The 15,140-nt window shown below is 33.8% G+C and overlaps 1 protein-coding gene and 1 long non-coding RNA gene across 3 annotated transcripts; one reads left to right on the forward strand and one right to left on the reverse strand.

The window, feature by feature from the left end:
- Positions 1-2,936: 2,936 nt before the first annotated feature.
- On the forward strand, positions 2,937-5,536 carry LOC8259135. The gene is made up of 2 exons (XR_001535082.3): positions 2,937-4,125; positions 4,206-5,536. It is a non-coding gene; the product is annotated as an uncharacterized LOC8259135 (long non-coding RNA).
- Positions 5,537-8,287: 2,751 nt separating this feature from the next.
- Positions 8,288-14,612, reverse strand: LOC8259137 (chromatin assembly factor 1 subunit FAS2). 2 transcript variants are annotated; one of them, XM_048377315.1, is made up of 13 exons: positions 14,025-14,612; positions 13,744-13,855; positions 12,743-12,769; positions 12,548-12,620; positions 12,388-12,431; positions 12,021-12,232; positions 11,837-11,933; positions 10,965-11,037; positions 10,707-10,795; positions 10,480-10,618; positions 10,026-10,126; positions 9,691-9,929; positions 8,288-8,628 (listed from the first exon to the last, which is right to left on the reverse strand). In XM_048377315.1, the coding sequence occupies exons 1-12, from the start codon at positions 14,136-14,138 to the stop codon at positions 9,703-9,705; spliced, it is 1,308 nt and encodes a 435-aa protein (XP_048233272.1). In that variant the 5' UTR covers positions 14,139-14,612; the 3' UTR covers positions 8,288-8,628; positions 9,691-9,702. The 2 variants fall into 2 exon arrangements, with proteins under 2 accessions (XP_048233272.1, XP_002517246.1); XM_002517200.4 differs by having other exon boundaries at positions 12,328-12,431; positions 14,025-14,599.
- Positions 14,613-15,140: the final 528 nt, after the last annotated feature.

Here is a 15,140-nt window from a genome sequence, read left to right on the forward strand (position 1 = left end):
TCAACTAGAGATTACCGCCAGCAAAACCTTATTTCTACCTAATTATGGATTTCACCTCTAAAGCTAACTTACTAACAACTAATAGGCTCCTATTTCATATCCCATTTGCCATGAACATTTATATGTCTTCACAATTTCTCATAACCATAACAAAATCTTAAACTTATTTTTTTTTATATATTTATACACTTATTTATGTGACCTATGAGATCACACCTCAGACGTCGAGTGTCATCAGATTATAGTGTCTTTGGGACAACGCTTAGTATACACATCACCTTTGGGGTATATGATAGGTGGTTCCTTTGAGGGCTTACTGCCTGCATGCGTATGACTAAATTATGCGCTTTGAGCTACTAAGTAAGACGTTTTTGCACCCAAAGTTGCCAGGGATCAATAGAATACATTTATGAGTATATTAGTTTTAATTTTAATGTGCAATAAATAATATATTAGAATTAATAAAATACACTTTTCATAAGAGGTTAATCCAAAGCGTTTAACTTCCATGAAGGATTTAAATATAACAACTCGTGGAGTTCATATGCAATTGAATCAAAGTTTAGTTTAGGGGGCCAATTATGAAAATAAGACAAATTCAATAATTTAATTATATATTTTACCTATTATAAATAACATCGTTAATGAGGATATTATTTTTTATTATTACCGTTACTAGAGGGATTAAAAATAACAACTTGTAAAGTTGAGAAGTTCAATTGAATTAAAAATACGCTCGGAGGCCATTTGCAAAAACAGAACAAGTTCAAGGATCTATTTATGTATTTATCCATAAAATATTTATGTAAATTAGACATCAATATGGATGTAGTGGTTTATTAATCATAAATTATTTAAATACATATATAAATCTTTACATTAACTATAAAATTATAGTTTTTTTCATGAAATCAGACAAATAATGTATAAAAATTAAATTAAAAAATATATTAAAAATCTTAGTATAATTCGTATGAAAGAGAGTTTAGGAAAAGACTTCGAAGTAATTAAATAAATGAGAGAAAAATTATAGAGCTTTTTTTATAAAATTAGATCAAATTTATAATTCTAAGAAGTGGATTAAAAATTTAAAAATATTTCTTATGATGATAGCGTGAGAAAAATAATTTAAAGTAATTAAATTACTTCTATCTCTTTAAAGCTTTGAGTTGTTTTGAAAGAATGCTCATTTCTTAACTTTAGATGTCAAGTCTTTGATTTTCTTTGCTTCCTTATAAGATTACCCTAGTTTGTGGCTTTTCATTTGAGGATCAATTTTTGGCTAATGATTCTAGATTGTGGTAACATGAATAATTAACCTCTAAATTACTTGATGTCTATTTGTTGGGAAGAGAGTTTATCATTTCATTTTTTTAATATTTTTTAATTTGCTTGAGGATAAGCAATTGCTTAAGTGGGAGGAAATTTGATAAGTGCTAAAAGCATTTACTATTGAGCTCTATTCTATCTTGATTATACTTTTAATTGAGTTTAATTTGTTTATTTAAAGTTGATTTTCAGTTCTTTTAGGCATTTGAGGATAATACATGTCAAGGAGGTGATTGGAATTGAAAAGCATGAGAATCGGGCAAAGGAAATAAACTTTTATCTAGGTTTGAAGTTCCGCACGGGCATGACACGAGAAACCACTTGCCCATGTCACATTTTGGAGTGAAATAATCAAAATAGTAGAAATTTCTTATCTTGAAATGGGTAGCACACGCCCGTGTAAGTTGACAAAATAGGCAAATTTTAAGGAAGCTCACACGGGAAGATGGCATGCCTGTGTGCCTTCCCGTATCACCTAGTCAACGTTGGTCGAAGCTCTATGAGGTTCACACGGGAAACCTACGCACCCGTGTGACCCTCCCATATGACCTAGCAAAGGAATTCAAGCTACGAAAAGTCAAGGACGTGATACGATCATGTGGCTACTCATGTAGTTCACATGTAGATTATTAAATTTCACTATTTAAGGAACTTTTAGGTTTATTTGAAAGGAGATTCTGTCATTATTTCATTTTGAGAGAGAAAAATACTTAGAGGACTCATTTTTCTTTCATTTCTTAGGGTTTTATTAGGTATTATTCAAGAAAGAACATCATTTCCACCTTTGTTTTTCAAGATTGAAAATTTTTCATTTATTTCTCATTCATGAATAGTTTGAAATCTTCTTTCCCTATTCTTCATTTCTTTATTGTAATGTGTAAGAACTAATTTTCTTGCTATTTCAGTTTTCGTGAACTCTAATTTGTATTGTATGAACTCATTCAAATTTATCCAATTAAATCTTTTCTATAAGTTGCTTTGTTCCTTTGATTTCTTAATCATCTATTTCAATTGATAAGTTGACGTATTGAGTGAGATTCATTTTCAGAAATTGAATAGAGATAACTATTTATAAATTGATCATATCTTAGTGATTGAGGATTAATTAGAATACTAAAGATAGATCTACAAGATCTTTTGGTTTAATAGTTACTTAATCTTAATGCATGACTTAAGTGAATGAATTTAAGAAGAGATTTCTTTCCCTCCTCTTAGGAATTAAGGGTTTAATCACTTCAGAAAGGTTTTTACCTAATTTTATGGAATGTTAATTCAACTCTTGGGTTTGGTTTAATTGCTATTTGATTCATGAAGTATTTAATTTATTAAGAGGATTCATTATCTAAATAGGCTTTATTTTTAATAAATATTTCAATTTTTTTAATATTAGTTTACTTCAAATCTCACTATATCCAAACGACAATCTTTTTATTAGATATTAATATATGATTAAAAATAGTATTAAGAGTTAGTTCCCTAGTGAAATAATACTCTTACTTATCACTTTTTTACTTGATACGATAAATACATTTTATTGTATGCAGATAATGCGCATTAAAAGCCTTTGTCTTGCTCTGAATGTTCACGGGCTTAACCTGCCAGCTTGATCGAAATGTGATTTTTTTGGGTTCCAAGGCTTAGGGTCCATCTTCGGGGTATTTCTATAGGTTTAACACATGTCCTTCGTTCAAAAGTATTTCACCAGCTAAAATGTCTCGTCATCGTCTTATAAAAATTTTTGATCAAGAAAATTTGGAGTTAACGTAGGGCCTTTCTCCTCTTCCTTCGACTTCTTTTTTTGGTTTTTAATGGCCCGATAGTTCTCTTTAATTCCAGGAAAATTACTGATCCTAATAAGAAACAAGGAAGAATCTCTTATGTTAATTGAAAATCAAAGCCTCCTGATAAGGAGAGGGGTGCACCTCAAAAGCAGAAGATCTCATATGAGAAAATTATTGTTGTTGCTAATGGAGAGCGTCGCTCTTCAGTAAGCTAACATGTTACAGTTGTCCAACTTAATTAAGCTAATTGTTTAAGTTTCCTTCTCCTTATCCCTTTTAATGTCTCTGTTCTCTTGGAACTGCCAAGGGAGTTGGAAATGAATATTTTATGGTCATGAGAGTATGCCCGATAATATGAGCCCTCTGTGTGTATTATCCTTGAGCTAAAAAATTAGTGGGGATAGAGCTGTGAAAGCAATTCGTAAGTTGGATTTTCACATTTCGTTTAGAGAAGATGCAAAGGGTTTCTCTAGAGGAATATGGGTGATGTGGAATGGCAAAAATATTAGGGTCCAAATTTTGGATTCTAATTTTTAGTTTGTGCATTTCAGTTGGGGTGAGAGAGAGCATTCGAATGTGTGTACAACTATCTATAGTCATCCTAATCCTTCTGTTCGCGAGCTTCTTTAGGATGGTATTTGTCAAATGGCTCAGAATATTTATATTCCTTAGGTTCTTATAGGTGATTTTAACAGTTTTTTGAGCTTGGATCAAAAAATGGGTGCTCCTTCGCTTGCCAAATGTCTTAAGTTTTGCAGGTGTATGGATGACTATCAATTGCAAGACTTGGGGCTCGTTGGGGCTAAATTTACTTGGCATCGTGGCAGAGTTAGCGAGCATCTTGGTCAGGCTATTTTGTCCTTAACTTGGAGGATGAAATTTCATGAGGCTATTGTGAGAAATCTCCCTCAAATTAAGTACGATCATTGCCCTTTCATGTTACATCTCTTTGGGGCGAGTATTCTGCCTGTGAATAGGAGACCCTTTCATTTCGAAGCTGCTTGGCTAACGCATGGTAGGTTTGCTAATTTCGTTAAGCTTCATTGGTCTCTTCTTAAAGATTTTCATTATAATACCATGAATTTTGTTGCTCAGGTTCAGATTTGGAATAAGGAAAGTTTTAGAAACATATTTGCTAAAAAGAGAAAGCTCCTTACAAGACTTGCGGGTATTCATAGAGCCGTAGAAATTCATGACTCTAAGAATCTCCAGAATTTTTTGTTTTGTCTGTCAAGAGAATTGGAGGAAATTCTGTTGCAAGAGGAGATCGTTTGGTTTCAAAACTCCAGGGATAAATGGTTGCATTTTGGCAACCATAATACAAAATACTTTCGTAACTCTACTATTTAGCGTAGAAGAAGAAATCGTGTCGAAGCTTTGAAGGATGATTCTGGGCAATGGGTGTATGATATTGTGTCACTAAATCCATGGCTTTTTCTTTTTAATAACCGGTTGTATATGGAAGAGAACAGTCCATCACTCTTTATGAGAAGCCATTTCCGCCTATTAGCAATGAGTTGCAACCGCTTCTTTAATGCAGTCATATTGGATGATACTCAAAAAGCAATCTATGATATGGGCGCCTATAAGGCCTGGTCCTAGATGGTATAAGCCAATGGGTTTCGGTGGGGGAATCTCTGTATCAGATGGTTGCAACATCCTTCAAGACTAGAGAGATGGATTTGCAATTGAATGAAGCTCTTATAGTTCTTATCCTGAAAATTCATGCGCTTGAGAGTTTGTCTCATATGAGACCAACTGGTTTATGTAATGTAGCTTATAAGGCTATCACTAAAATTATTGTCAGTCATTTAAAGTCTTTTATGAACTCTTTACTAGTTGAAACTCGGTATAGCTTTATGCCTAGAAGGCAAATTACTAATGATATGATCATTGTGCAAGAAGTTTTCAATTCTATGAAGCGTGCGACGTCTAAGAAAGGGTGCATGGTCATTAAAGTCGACTTGGAGAAAGCGTATGATAGGCTGCGATAGAGTTTCATCAGAGAGACAATAAATATTAGTTGGCCTTCTTAATATGTTTATTGACATAATTATATCTTGCATCACTACGACTAGCATGCGGGTTCTGTGGAATGGTGAAGCTACTGCAAGTTTTCAGCCTTTAAGGGGCATACGTCAAGGGGACCCCTTGTCTCCATACATATTTGTTTTGTGTATGGCGCGTCTAGCACATTTGATTGAAGGGTCAGTTAGAAATGGTCAGTGAAACCTAGTTTGTCTCAATCGTGGTGATCTTGGGCCGTCACACTTGTTTTTCGTGGAAGATGCTATTTATGAAAGCTTCTCTCACTCAAGCTCGAGTTATTCAACAATGTCTAGATTGCTTTTGTGACACTTCTAGTCAGTGTGTGAACTCTATGAAAACTAAGATATTTTTATCGAAAGGAGTATTTACTTCTCAAACTCATCAAATTTGCAGCATTCTTTAGTTTAATAGAGCTATAGACTTGGTAAGAATTGGGTTCTCCTATTATTCATAATAAAATTGGTAAATGTACTCATAAAAATGTGGTGGACAAAGTAGCTCAAAAATAATCTAGGTGGAAAGTGAGATAGTTCTCTCTTGCAAGTCGGGTAACATTAGCAAAATCTATTTTGCAATCCTTTAGGTCAAAAGCAAGTGAGGTTGAAAGCGAGCAAGTTGGATTACTCAGATAACTTTCGTTTAACTAGCTCGGCTAGCAAAATTTGAAATGAACCGTCGTATATATTAAAAGAATTCCTTCCTACCGAGTTGATAACATCTACACCGGAAACAAGAACTCTACCTTATGTTCACTGCTAAATTTCTAGCCATCACCTTTCAAGCCATTGATAAGCTCGTGACTTTGTTTGGGGATATTCAATTGATAATCAGAAAATGCATATTGTTAGTTGGAAATAATATTTATAAGCCTAAAGAATTGAATGGATTGAGTTTAAGGCAAGCTGCTGTTATAAACGAAGTCCTTCTTGTGAGGCTTTTGCTGGAAACTATTGTCTAAGTCTGATGCGTTCTAGGTGCGGGTTCTCAAAAGTACATGAGGGGTGACAAGTGCTAAAAGCACTTATTATTGAGTTTATTTGTTATTTATTTTACCTTCAATTGAATTTGATTTGTTTGTTTAAGCTTGGTTTTCAGTTCTTTTAACCATTTTAAGGATAATATAAATTAAAGGAGTTGAACGGAATCGAAAAGCATGACAATCGGGAAAGAAAAGGCATATTGATTTGTTATTTACAGCAAATCAATAACATTTTGTTTGTTAAATATTAGTCAAAGTCTGAATATAGTAATCATGAATATAGTAATCATAATTAAGTCTCCGATAGAATAATATTGGTACTCATTCACTTTATTATTTGATACGATGATTGCATTTTGTGTGTGTGCGGATAGCCGGATGGACGCAAAACTTGGCTGCTTAAATACTCGGTGTGGTATTTTCTCTATTTAGCATCACATTACTGTCGGCATCTCCTGGGGTCTCGGCAATGGTGAGTAATCTTTTTTGGGCAGATTATTGGATTCAAAGGCTTGGTCCTTTATGTGCTATCTCTATGATGGATATTCCGAAATCCAAACGAAATAGAAATGTGGGATATTATGTCACTGAGTCAGTTCAATGGCATTGAGAGAAGTTTCAACATCTTCTTCCCTCTTTCACTTTCCTGGCACTATCTATTGTTCATCCTCCTTGTCCTTCCCAAGGGTAGGACTCTCTCTACTAGAACTTCGCGAAATCGGGTCAGTCTTCCACCTCATAGGCTTATCAATTGTTGATTAGTTCTGATGATGATATCTTGAATCCCTATGGAAAATTATTTGGAGATGGAAAGGCTCCTACGTATTCAAACCTTTTTATTGTTAGTTGCACAAAGAAGGTTACCTGCAAATGATCTTTGTTTTCACCGCTAGGTGATTCCTTCGAATATTTTCTTGAGGTGTAATATTTATGGAGAATATGTTCTTTATGTTATCCGTGACTGCCCTTTTGCTTCAACTATTTGACTCCAATTGGTTCCTCATGAGAGCAGGTTTGAATTCTTTTCTCCCTCAAGATAGTTGGTTGCTAAGGAATTTGTCTGCGCGTAACTTTCAAGCTGTAGGGGGTTTTTCTTGGAAACTTCTCTTTAGGTCACTTGCAGGGACTTGTGGTTTTAGCGAACCAATTTCTCTTTAACGAAGAATCCCATGCTGTTGTGGACTCAATTACTTGTATTAGACATTGTTGCCTTGAAATCATGGCCAACGAAGAGAGTTATAAAGCTCTATGTTTGCAACATCTCCTGAGATCAGTGGTTATGGTTTGATGGCAGCCGCCTTCTTTGGGTAGAGGAAAGCTGAATGTCGACGGTTCTGTGAGGCTTCAGAATGGTTTAGCTAGTGCTGGTAGCTTGATTAGAAGTGCGGAAGGCTCTTGGCTATCTGGTTTCACTCATAAACTTGGTTCTTGCTCTCCCTTTAAGGCAAAATTATGGGGTGTTTTGGATGGTTTGCGTTTGGCTTGGGATAAAGGATTCAAGCATGTTGATTTGGTGATTGACCCTTCTGAGGCTATTAAAGTGAATATTGAGGATGTGCATGTGGTTGGCAATTGTCATTTGTTACTTTTGCAGATTAAAGCTCCTATCGGAAGGCCTTGGAACATCAATTGTGCTCATGTTTGTAAGGAAGCTAATTTTGTGTGTGGATTGGTTACAGCTTGCTCATGTTAGGAAATCAGTATTCTTCCAGCGGATTTGCTTCAGCTTTTGTTGGGCAATGCCCTTAGTGTTGGTAGACTAAGAGATGCTGTTACTTGGTCTTTTTGTTGTTTAGGGCCTCTGCCCTCTTCTCATTACCAAAAAAAAGGCTGTAAATTTAGAAGAGATGATCATACTTTTACAGCACTTAAAGAGTATTTTAACATATGTATTTCTTTTTTTTTAGGTATAAATATTACTCTTATACTAAAAAAAAAGTATTTGTACGAGAGAACTAAAAAGATTAACGTGGAAGATTAATTCTATCGGAAAAGCCATTTATAGAAACTAAATGGTTTTGGTTACTCATCAATCATAGACCATCCCAATCACATCGAACCACTGATAACTTTCCATATATGGGTCCAACTGTTGTTCTTCCTTTTCTTGTAACAAAAGGTAGACTTTTTTAAAAAGAAGTAAATCAACTTGAGATGAAAAAGAATTTAAGGTACATTCATATTCCCAGTTTCTATCTTTCCTCAAAAAATGGATGTCATATGAAACTAAAAGCCAGAGAGTAGATGCTACTGAGTGATTATACTAATGGCATATGCATGAGGAAAATTGACATGCCTATGTCGGTATTGAAACTATTATGCTTGCTATTATTGTCAAGGTGCCTACTATATATGAGGTCACAGTACATGAGCAAGGAAGGGGAGAAGATTCTTATGTGATTGCTGTACATTGTCCAAAAATTGGACTGCTATGGAAGCACAATTCACTTGCAACAGTTGAAAATGGATCTTGGCCTGCTTCCAGCACTCCTGGGATCAAACAAATGAATACAATAGTTATTCATGGCAATATTATTTCTAAGAACTATCATTTATTTAATCTCATTCTAAGCTGACAGAAACAATTCTGTAAAATGTGGAGTTCCAATTACAGATCCACATTTGATATTTGAAACCTCAATACAATTTATCTTGAGGATAAGATGGCACTTTTCTGAGTGATGACAACAGTTCTAAATATATTTAAATCTCCAGTATACTGATAATATGCCTGCAGCCAACAGGATTTTCACAGCAATTTAGGATCCCAAGCAGTCAGACATGCAAAAAGTGTGAAATATACAAGGTTCTGCAGCATTTACAATTTGGTTTAATGTTAGCATCTACTCCATATATGTCAATTTTAAACTGATTGAATAATAAGGGTTTTCATCCATATAATTCTTTTAAAAATGAGCTTTGTTTTAATAAAACTGGAAGGAAAATTTTCAAAATATAGACATCAGACTTATCTAAGAAACTTGATGCAAGATGTATATTTTGAGGGGAAAAAAGGCAACTTATCATAATCCTTAATTTAGAAAGATTCCTGAAATCAAAAACTCCAACTATTAAATAACTTCAGGCAATTTTTCAAATCTATCCAATTATTAAATTCTATCAATATTAACCTAAACTTCATAATATAATATTTTTTTCCTAATTAAATTTATTATTTCTTTATCCTGTTTGAATTATATTTTAAATAATTAAATTTTTAAATAATTAAATTTTTAAATATTTATAACAATTTATCAAAGTAAATTGTCATGATTAAATTTCAAAAAAACGCCCAAGTTCGTGAATTTTTGCGATTAAACAAAATTGAGAGTTTTGACATGGCTTCCATGTGGAGTACGTCAGTACCACAGCCAATGTTGGTTGCCACATCAACAAGATTACCTTGGATTTTTAACTGCTGCATCATGACATTATCAAAATTAAAAAAGTCATATTAACTTCAAAAAAAGTGCTATGTACATAAAATTAACAAAAATAGTCAGAACCGTATACAAAATAAATAAAAATAAAAATAACAAATTGTGGACTTACCAAAATATACAATTATTTTGTATCAATTGCCATCGGAGTAATTCGCCTCTTGGCTGGCTTAGTTGAGATGGGTGTATTAACTGGACTCGGTAATACCTGCTTCTTTTCATGCTTCTCAACCTCTGTTTCTCTGCTCTCTGGCGCTGTGGAACTATCATCAGTATGTGTTTCAATAATTATGTCATCTGGTTTCTCAACAATAAGGCTTTTATTCTCCTCAACTATGTCGTTCTTGTGCTCTACAACAGATTGAAACATAATATTTAGGGGTCCAAAGGGAGGAAAAAGAGTTGATGGCTAAACAAGAGCAATACAAATAACAAATAAAAGCAAACCTCCCAACGTGATGGGCAATCCCAGTTCATTTATCTCGAATTCTACCAAAGTACAGTAACCATCTTGAGAAGACACAGCCAAATACTGAGCGTTGGATGACCTTCAAGCAACAAAAGTGCCAGACAATCCAAAAGAGAAATATTACCAAATGACAGTTATAATCCAAAACAATCAGAAACTAAAATACAGGCATAATGCATGATCCAATCTTTCTAGCAAATTAGGTCTATCCGATTAGATTGGGTGGAAGAATGGTTTTGCAGCACATATATCCGCAGTTCTTTCAAGCCTCAGTAAATTGATAGATACCTCAATCTAATGGCTCCTTATGATTTTTTTTTTGAGATGTATAGGAACATTAATGCATGTTTTCCACAAGTTATACACAGTGAAGTGATTTCAACTAGAAGATTCATTTTTCTGGCAGCCTCCACAAACCAAACACAAACTTACCATGCAATGTCTGTTATGGCTGCATAGTGAAGACCAGCCAAGATTGCTATTGGGGGAGCACTCTCTGTGTCATAGATGTACAACGAGTTTAAAGTTGCCACCGCAAAAATTAGGCGATAAGGAAGCTTGAAGAATCCAGCTGTGCAGTTCAGCAAAGATGTTCAGCTTATAAGTTACAACAATACTGCACTTATTTCAGCTAGAATTTACTTCCACAGAAGAGATACCTGAATGTGATTCCCTGAGACTAAAAGCCATGGGACAGAAGCGAACTGCTACAACAGGTTTACTGGCACCAGGAAGCAGTAAAGCAGGCCTGCATATAACAATTATAGGACTAAGTGCTCTAGAATTATAATAGATGATGGATCCTTACGCATTCATACATTGTGCTTGATTCCTTAATCATGGAAGGTAATAGACAGTAGAGATTGACTTTATGGGATATGGGAAAAAGAAATAATGAGTTCAAGTACATGTCTTGCCTTGAAAAATCCTTCCTAGAAAATACATAGGTTGTATTCACTGTGTCTGATGCAGGTGAAGTTTTGTAAGAACCTGCAATGGAAAATTTGTCTAATGAGCAGATGTATCCTTGAAAGTCAAAATATAATGATAGCAAACTCATTGCCAAAAATGGAAAAATTGCAGGCCATCAGATAGCAGATTCATTGCTATGAATAGAAAAATAGTAGAAAGTTGGAGACTCCATATTATGGGTTATGCCAAGATGATTAGTTAGAAATTTTGATAATTTCTAAATTTGAGACACAACATCAATATAGTAGCAACTTCTCACTCAACCATCCTCAAAGAGATACAAAATGAAGCAGATGGGAAGAGAAATTTGCATCTCCACATTTACAACATACAAATTCATGAATCATCTGTTCAATGTTTAACATATTTCCACGGAGCATATTGCAAATCTTTGCATTCTAGCAGTAGAACAAGAATGTTAATCATTAAAAGAAATGAAGTTTCACCAGAAAAAATTTGTTAGTATTGAGCAGCTATTTTAAGTCGTTGCTCAAGAGAACCAGAGGATGGCACAAGGCTGTTCCCAAGTTCTGAACAGAAATTGAAAAATAGAAAAATAGAAGAGAGAACAAAGTCGAATTTTTCATTTAATTTACATAACCATACTATGCAACCATATAGAAAAATAGAAACGAGAACAAAGACGGAATTTTTCATTTAAGTTACACAACCATTTTCCTAAGAAATATATCAGCTAAGAGATATCTGCAACATAATGCTTATGGAAAGAATTCATGGTATGTAGGTACACAATCATGTCAGGTATCAGTACTAATATAAAAATATAAAAAGGTTGAACATATGTTGAAATCCATACCTGCTGGCACAACTAAAAACGACCCATCAGGTGACCAAGCTAATCTTCGAAAGAAAGATGGCAATGTTTCATCATGAAAGAGATGGTTTTTGGAAGACTGCATTCGAAAACATGCATCAGGATTATAATATGTAACAAATCAACCTATAGTCTGCAGCAAAAACAAATCATACTATTCTATGACCTTAGCATCGGATAGCGGCTGCTCTGCCTTTGAGATGACATGCTGACAAACATAATTCATCTTTTCAACAACTTTTCCTTTTGGCTGAGATTTGTGGACATAAACTCGGCAAGTTCTGTCTGAACTAAGAGAAGCAGCATACTTGGCCAATGGATCCCAAGCTACACCTTGCACATAATGAAAATGACCATCCAATATCTGATGGACAGAACCTAAAACAAAGAGATGAGGACAATAAGGAAAAAAGAAATCAACAATCAAAGCATCCCAACTGATATGTACTATGGTTTCTTGTTGTCTTCCTTACCTTTGTTAACATCCCATATTATGCAAGAATTATCAACTGATCCAGAGATCAGAAACATACCATCAGGAGACCACTGCAGGTCCAGAACGTCTTTGCGGTGAAATCTGATTCACAGAATATAAAACAAAATAAATGCAAGCAAAGAACAAGATAGATTACAAGGATAATAGAGGGCACTTAACAAAGCAGCTTAGGAATGCATTCGGAGGGCAGCACTTACGGTAAACTCCTGAGAACTTTCCATGTTTGACCAGTTTCTGTCGCATGTAACTTCCATATAATCATCTCGCCACCTGCAGAGAAATTAAATTTAAGAATACATTCTCTGGCTATATTTCCCATATAAATCACTCAGAAATTTGTTAGGTCAGATTCTATGCTAATGGACAAATAGCTGCTGTGAATGAAGTCATACCATCAGCACCAGAGGCAAGTTGTTCTCCTGCAAATTATGAAGATTAGAGTTACTTGAGGAACAGAATGAGCAGAGAAAAAAATGAAGATAGTACAATTACAGAATCATTCAACAAATAATGTTTTCCACAACTAAACAAGGCAAATTATTAAACTGGTTAAGTAAATTGAAAAAATAACACATGCAATCAGTTGGAATCTCTCAAGTAGGTTTTATCTCTCAAGTAGGTTTTATCTCTCTAGTGCTTTTCCAAAACTTTAAAGGACACATACTCAGTTCCATTACATGACAAATACTCACAAACATAAGTTAACAGGACCACACAGATCATGACACCACATCCTCTGCGATGTGGACATAACATGTGGATGAGATTAAGTTATTTAATTTGTTGTCTTGCCATAATAAACAGGAAAAGGAATCTTAGCCAAAAAAGAAACGAACACATCCAGATCATAGTAAATACATTGCTAGCTGAGGAGTATGGATGATTATAGGTCAGTATGAAACATCAGAATACTAAAAACCAGTAAGTTAAGCTTTGACTACACCGAAATCCTCATTTAAGTGCATTTGTTGTTAGAATTGTCTTATCTAAAGTTATCAGACCAAATAAATTAATAACTCCGGAGGCCCATAAACAAGAAGACATGACAGGACACAAATATCCATTTCACATCTGTACATAATCCAGCTATACCAAAGTTTACTAAAGAAACAATTAGAGCAGGGCAAGTTTAAGACTTTAATTTCTCATTAATTTGAGAAGGGAAGGGGGACCCTGCTTTTTGCAGAGATGGAGACTTGAAATCAAGTCCCCTTAGACCCCTGCAGAGATACAGTACTACTAGGCACTTGCCACCAGACAAGCCTAGTGGCAATGCAAGTTTAACATTACAATATACTTTGCATGTGGAAAATTATCTTAAGAAATGATTAAACACTGTAATAACCATACATGTATCCAATAAGGGAATAATTAGCATACAAAAGAAAATTACCAGAAGGAGAAAAGCGAAGGGCATTAACAGCAGAACTATGATAAGAAAGGCTATTTTGAAATGAAGCAGTTGGGATCTTCTTCTCTGCATCTCCTGAATTTATTAACCACATCTGATTATTCCAATCACCACCAAAAGAAAAACAAATAAAGAGTTAATATTCAATATGGTAGTTCCAATTTAACAGAAATGTCAAAATCTAAAAATAAGTCAGTCAAATAATTGAGGGAAAAACCGAATAAATGAACGAATCTGAACTACAAATAATAATTCAAAAGTACCTTAATGTCGAAATCGGCACCACCAGTGGCGAGGAGACCGGAAATAGGGTGAAAATCTAGGGTTAGGACGGGTTTAGTACCGTGCCAATTGATCTGCACAGTTCCTCCCTTCATCTTTACTTTTCTCGAAAAATACTTTGTTCTTTGTTTCGAAAATCTGTAAAGTTAGTTAAGGAATGAGTGAAGAGGAACGGTGAATCTTTGGCTTTGGCGCGCACCTGCTTTGGTTTGGCGGGAAATGAACAAAAGGAGCCGATGACACCGAATTCCTCACTGGTTCGTTTAGTCGAGAAGAGACTGTCCATACAACTTGGGCTTTTATGTTTATGGCCTATGCTAGTCCGGCCCAAAGTCACATACATGATGTTGAATTTCTTTTTCTTTTTTTTTTTTAATAACACATGATGTTGAATTTCAATTTTGCAGGAAATTAGGAGAAGAAACTACTTGTATAGATTTGCCACGTTATATTAATCTAATAAATTTAATATTTTGAAATTATTTATTATATTCTAAAAAGAAAATAATAACTAGTTTAATACTCGTTCTTTACATGGAATTTAATAATAATTATATATTTTATTTATAAATTTTAATATTATATTCGTATCTTATGGTTAAATTTATTATACCTTATATAATAATTATATTACTCAATTTTCATCTAAATTATTATAATTTCTAACATAAAAATATTACATATTTTCTATTGATATTAATAAATATAAATATAATAACTATCATAGTATATATAAAAATAAACATCGTGACAATAAAGCCGATTGATTCCGGTTCCAATTTAATCTAATCAATTTTTAAGAAATAAATAATTAATTAAAATAATTTTTTTTACAAAGTGAAATTAAAACAAATTGTTCTGATTCTACTTAAGAGAAAACTAATATTAACCTGCTTTTGATTCTTAACCGGTTCCAATCCGTTTTGACTAGTTTAATTTGATTTATCTAACTTATAAATTATTGATCTAAATATTAAAAATTAATAAAAATAATTGAAAAATCTATAAAATATAAGGAGAAATAAAAAATTTCTTAAACTTAATTTTATGATAGTATAAAATATGCAAAAACCAATACAATTGATTATTCATTATTA

Source organism: Ricinus communis, chromosome 7, assembly GCF_019578655.1.
Source record: "Ricinus communis isolate WT05 ecotype wild-type chromosome 7, ASM1957865v1, whole genome shotgun sequence".
In the NCBI taxonomy this organism is placed as follows: domain Eukaryota; kingdom Viridiplantae; phylum Streptophyta; class Magnoliopsida; order Malpighiales; family Euphorbiaceae; genus Ricinus; species Ricinus communis.

Bases quoted from the DNA above. Each gene is read 5' to 3' on its own strand.
- LOC8259137 (XM_002517200.4), bottom strand. From the start codon at position 14,138: ATGAAGGGAGGAACTGTGCAGATCAATTGGCACGGTACTAAACCCGTC. The intron at 12,770-13,743 runs GTAATTTTCTTT...CATAATTTGCAG, and splicing joins CCTTCGCTTTTCTCCTTCTG to GAGAACAACTTGCCTCTGGT. The intron at 11,038-11,836 runs GTATGGATTTCA...TTTCCATTGCAG, and splicing joins GTTTTTAGTTGTGCCAGCAG to GTTCTTACAAAACTTCACCT.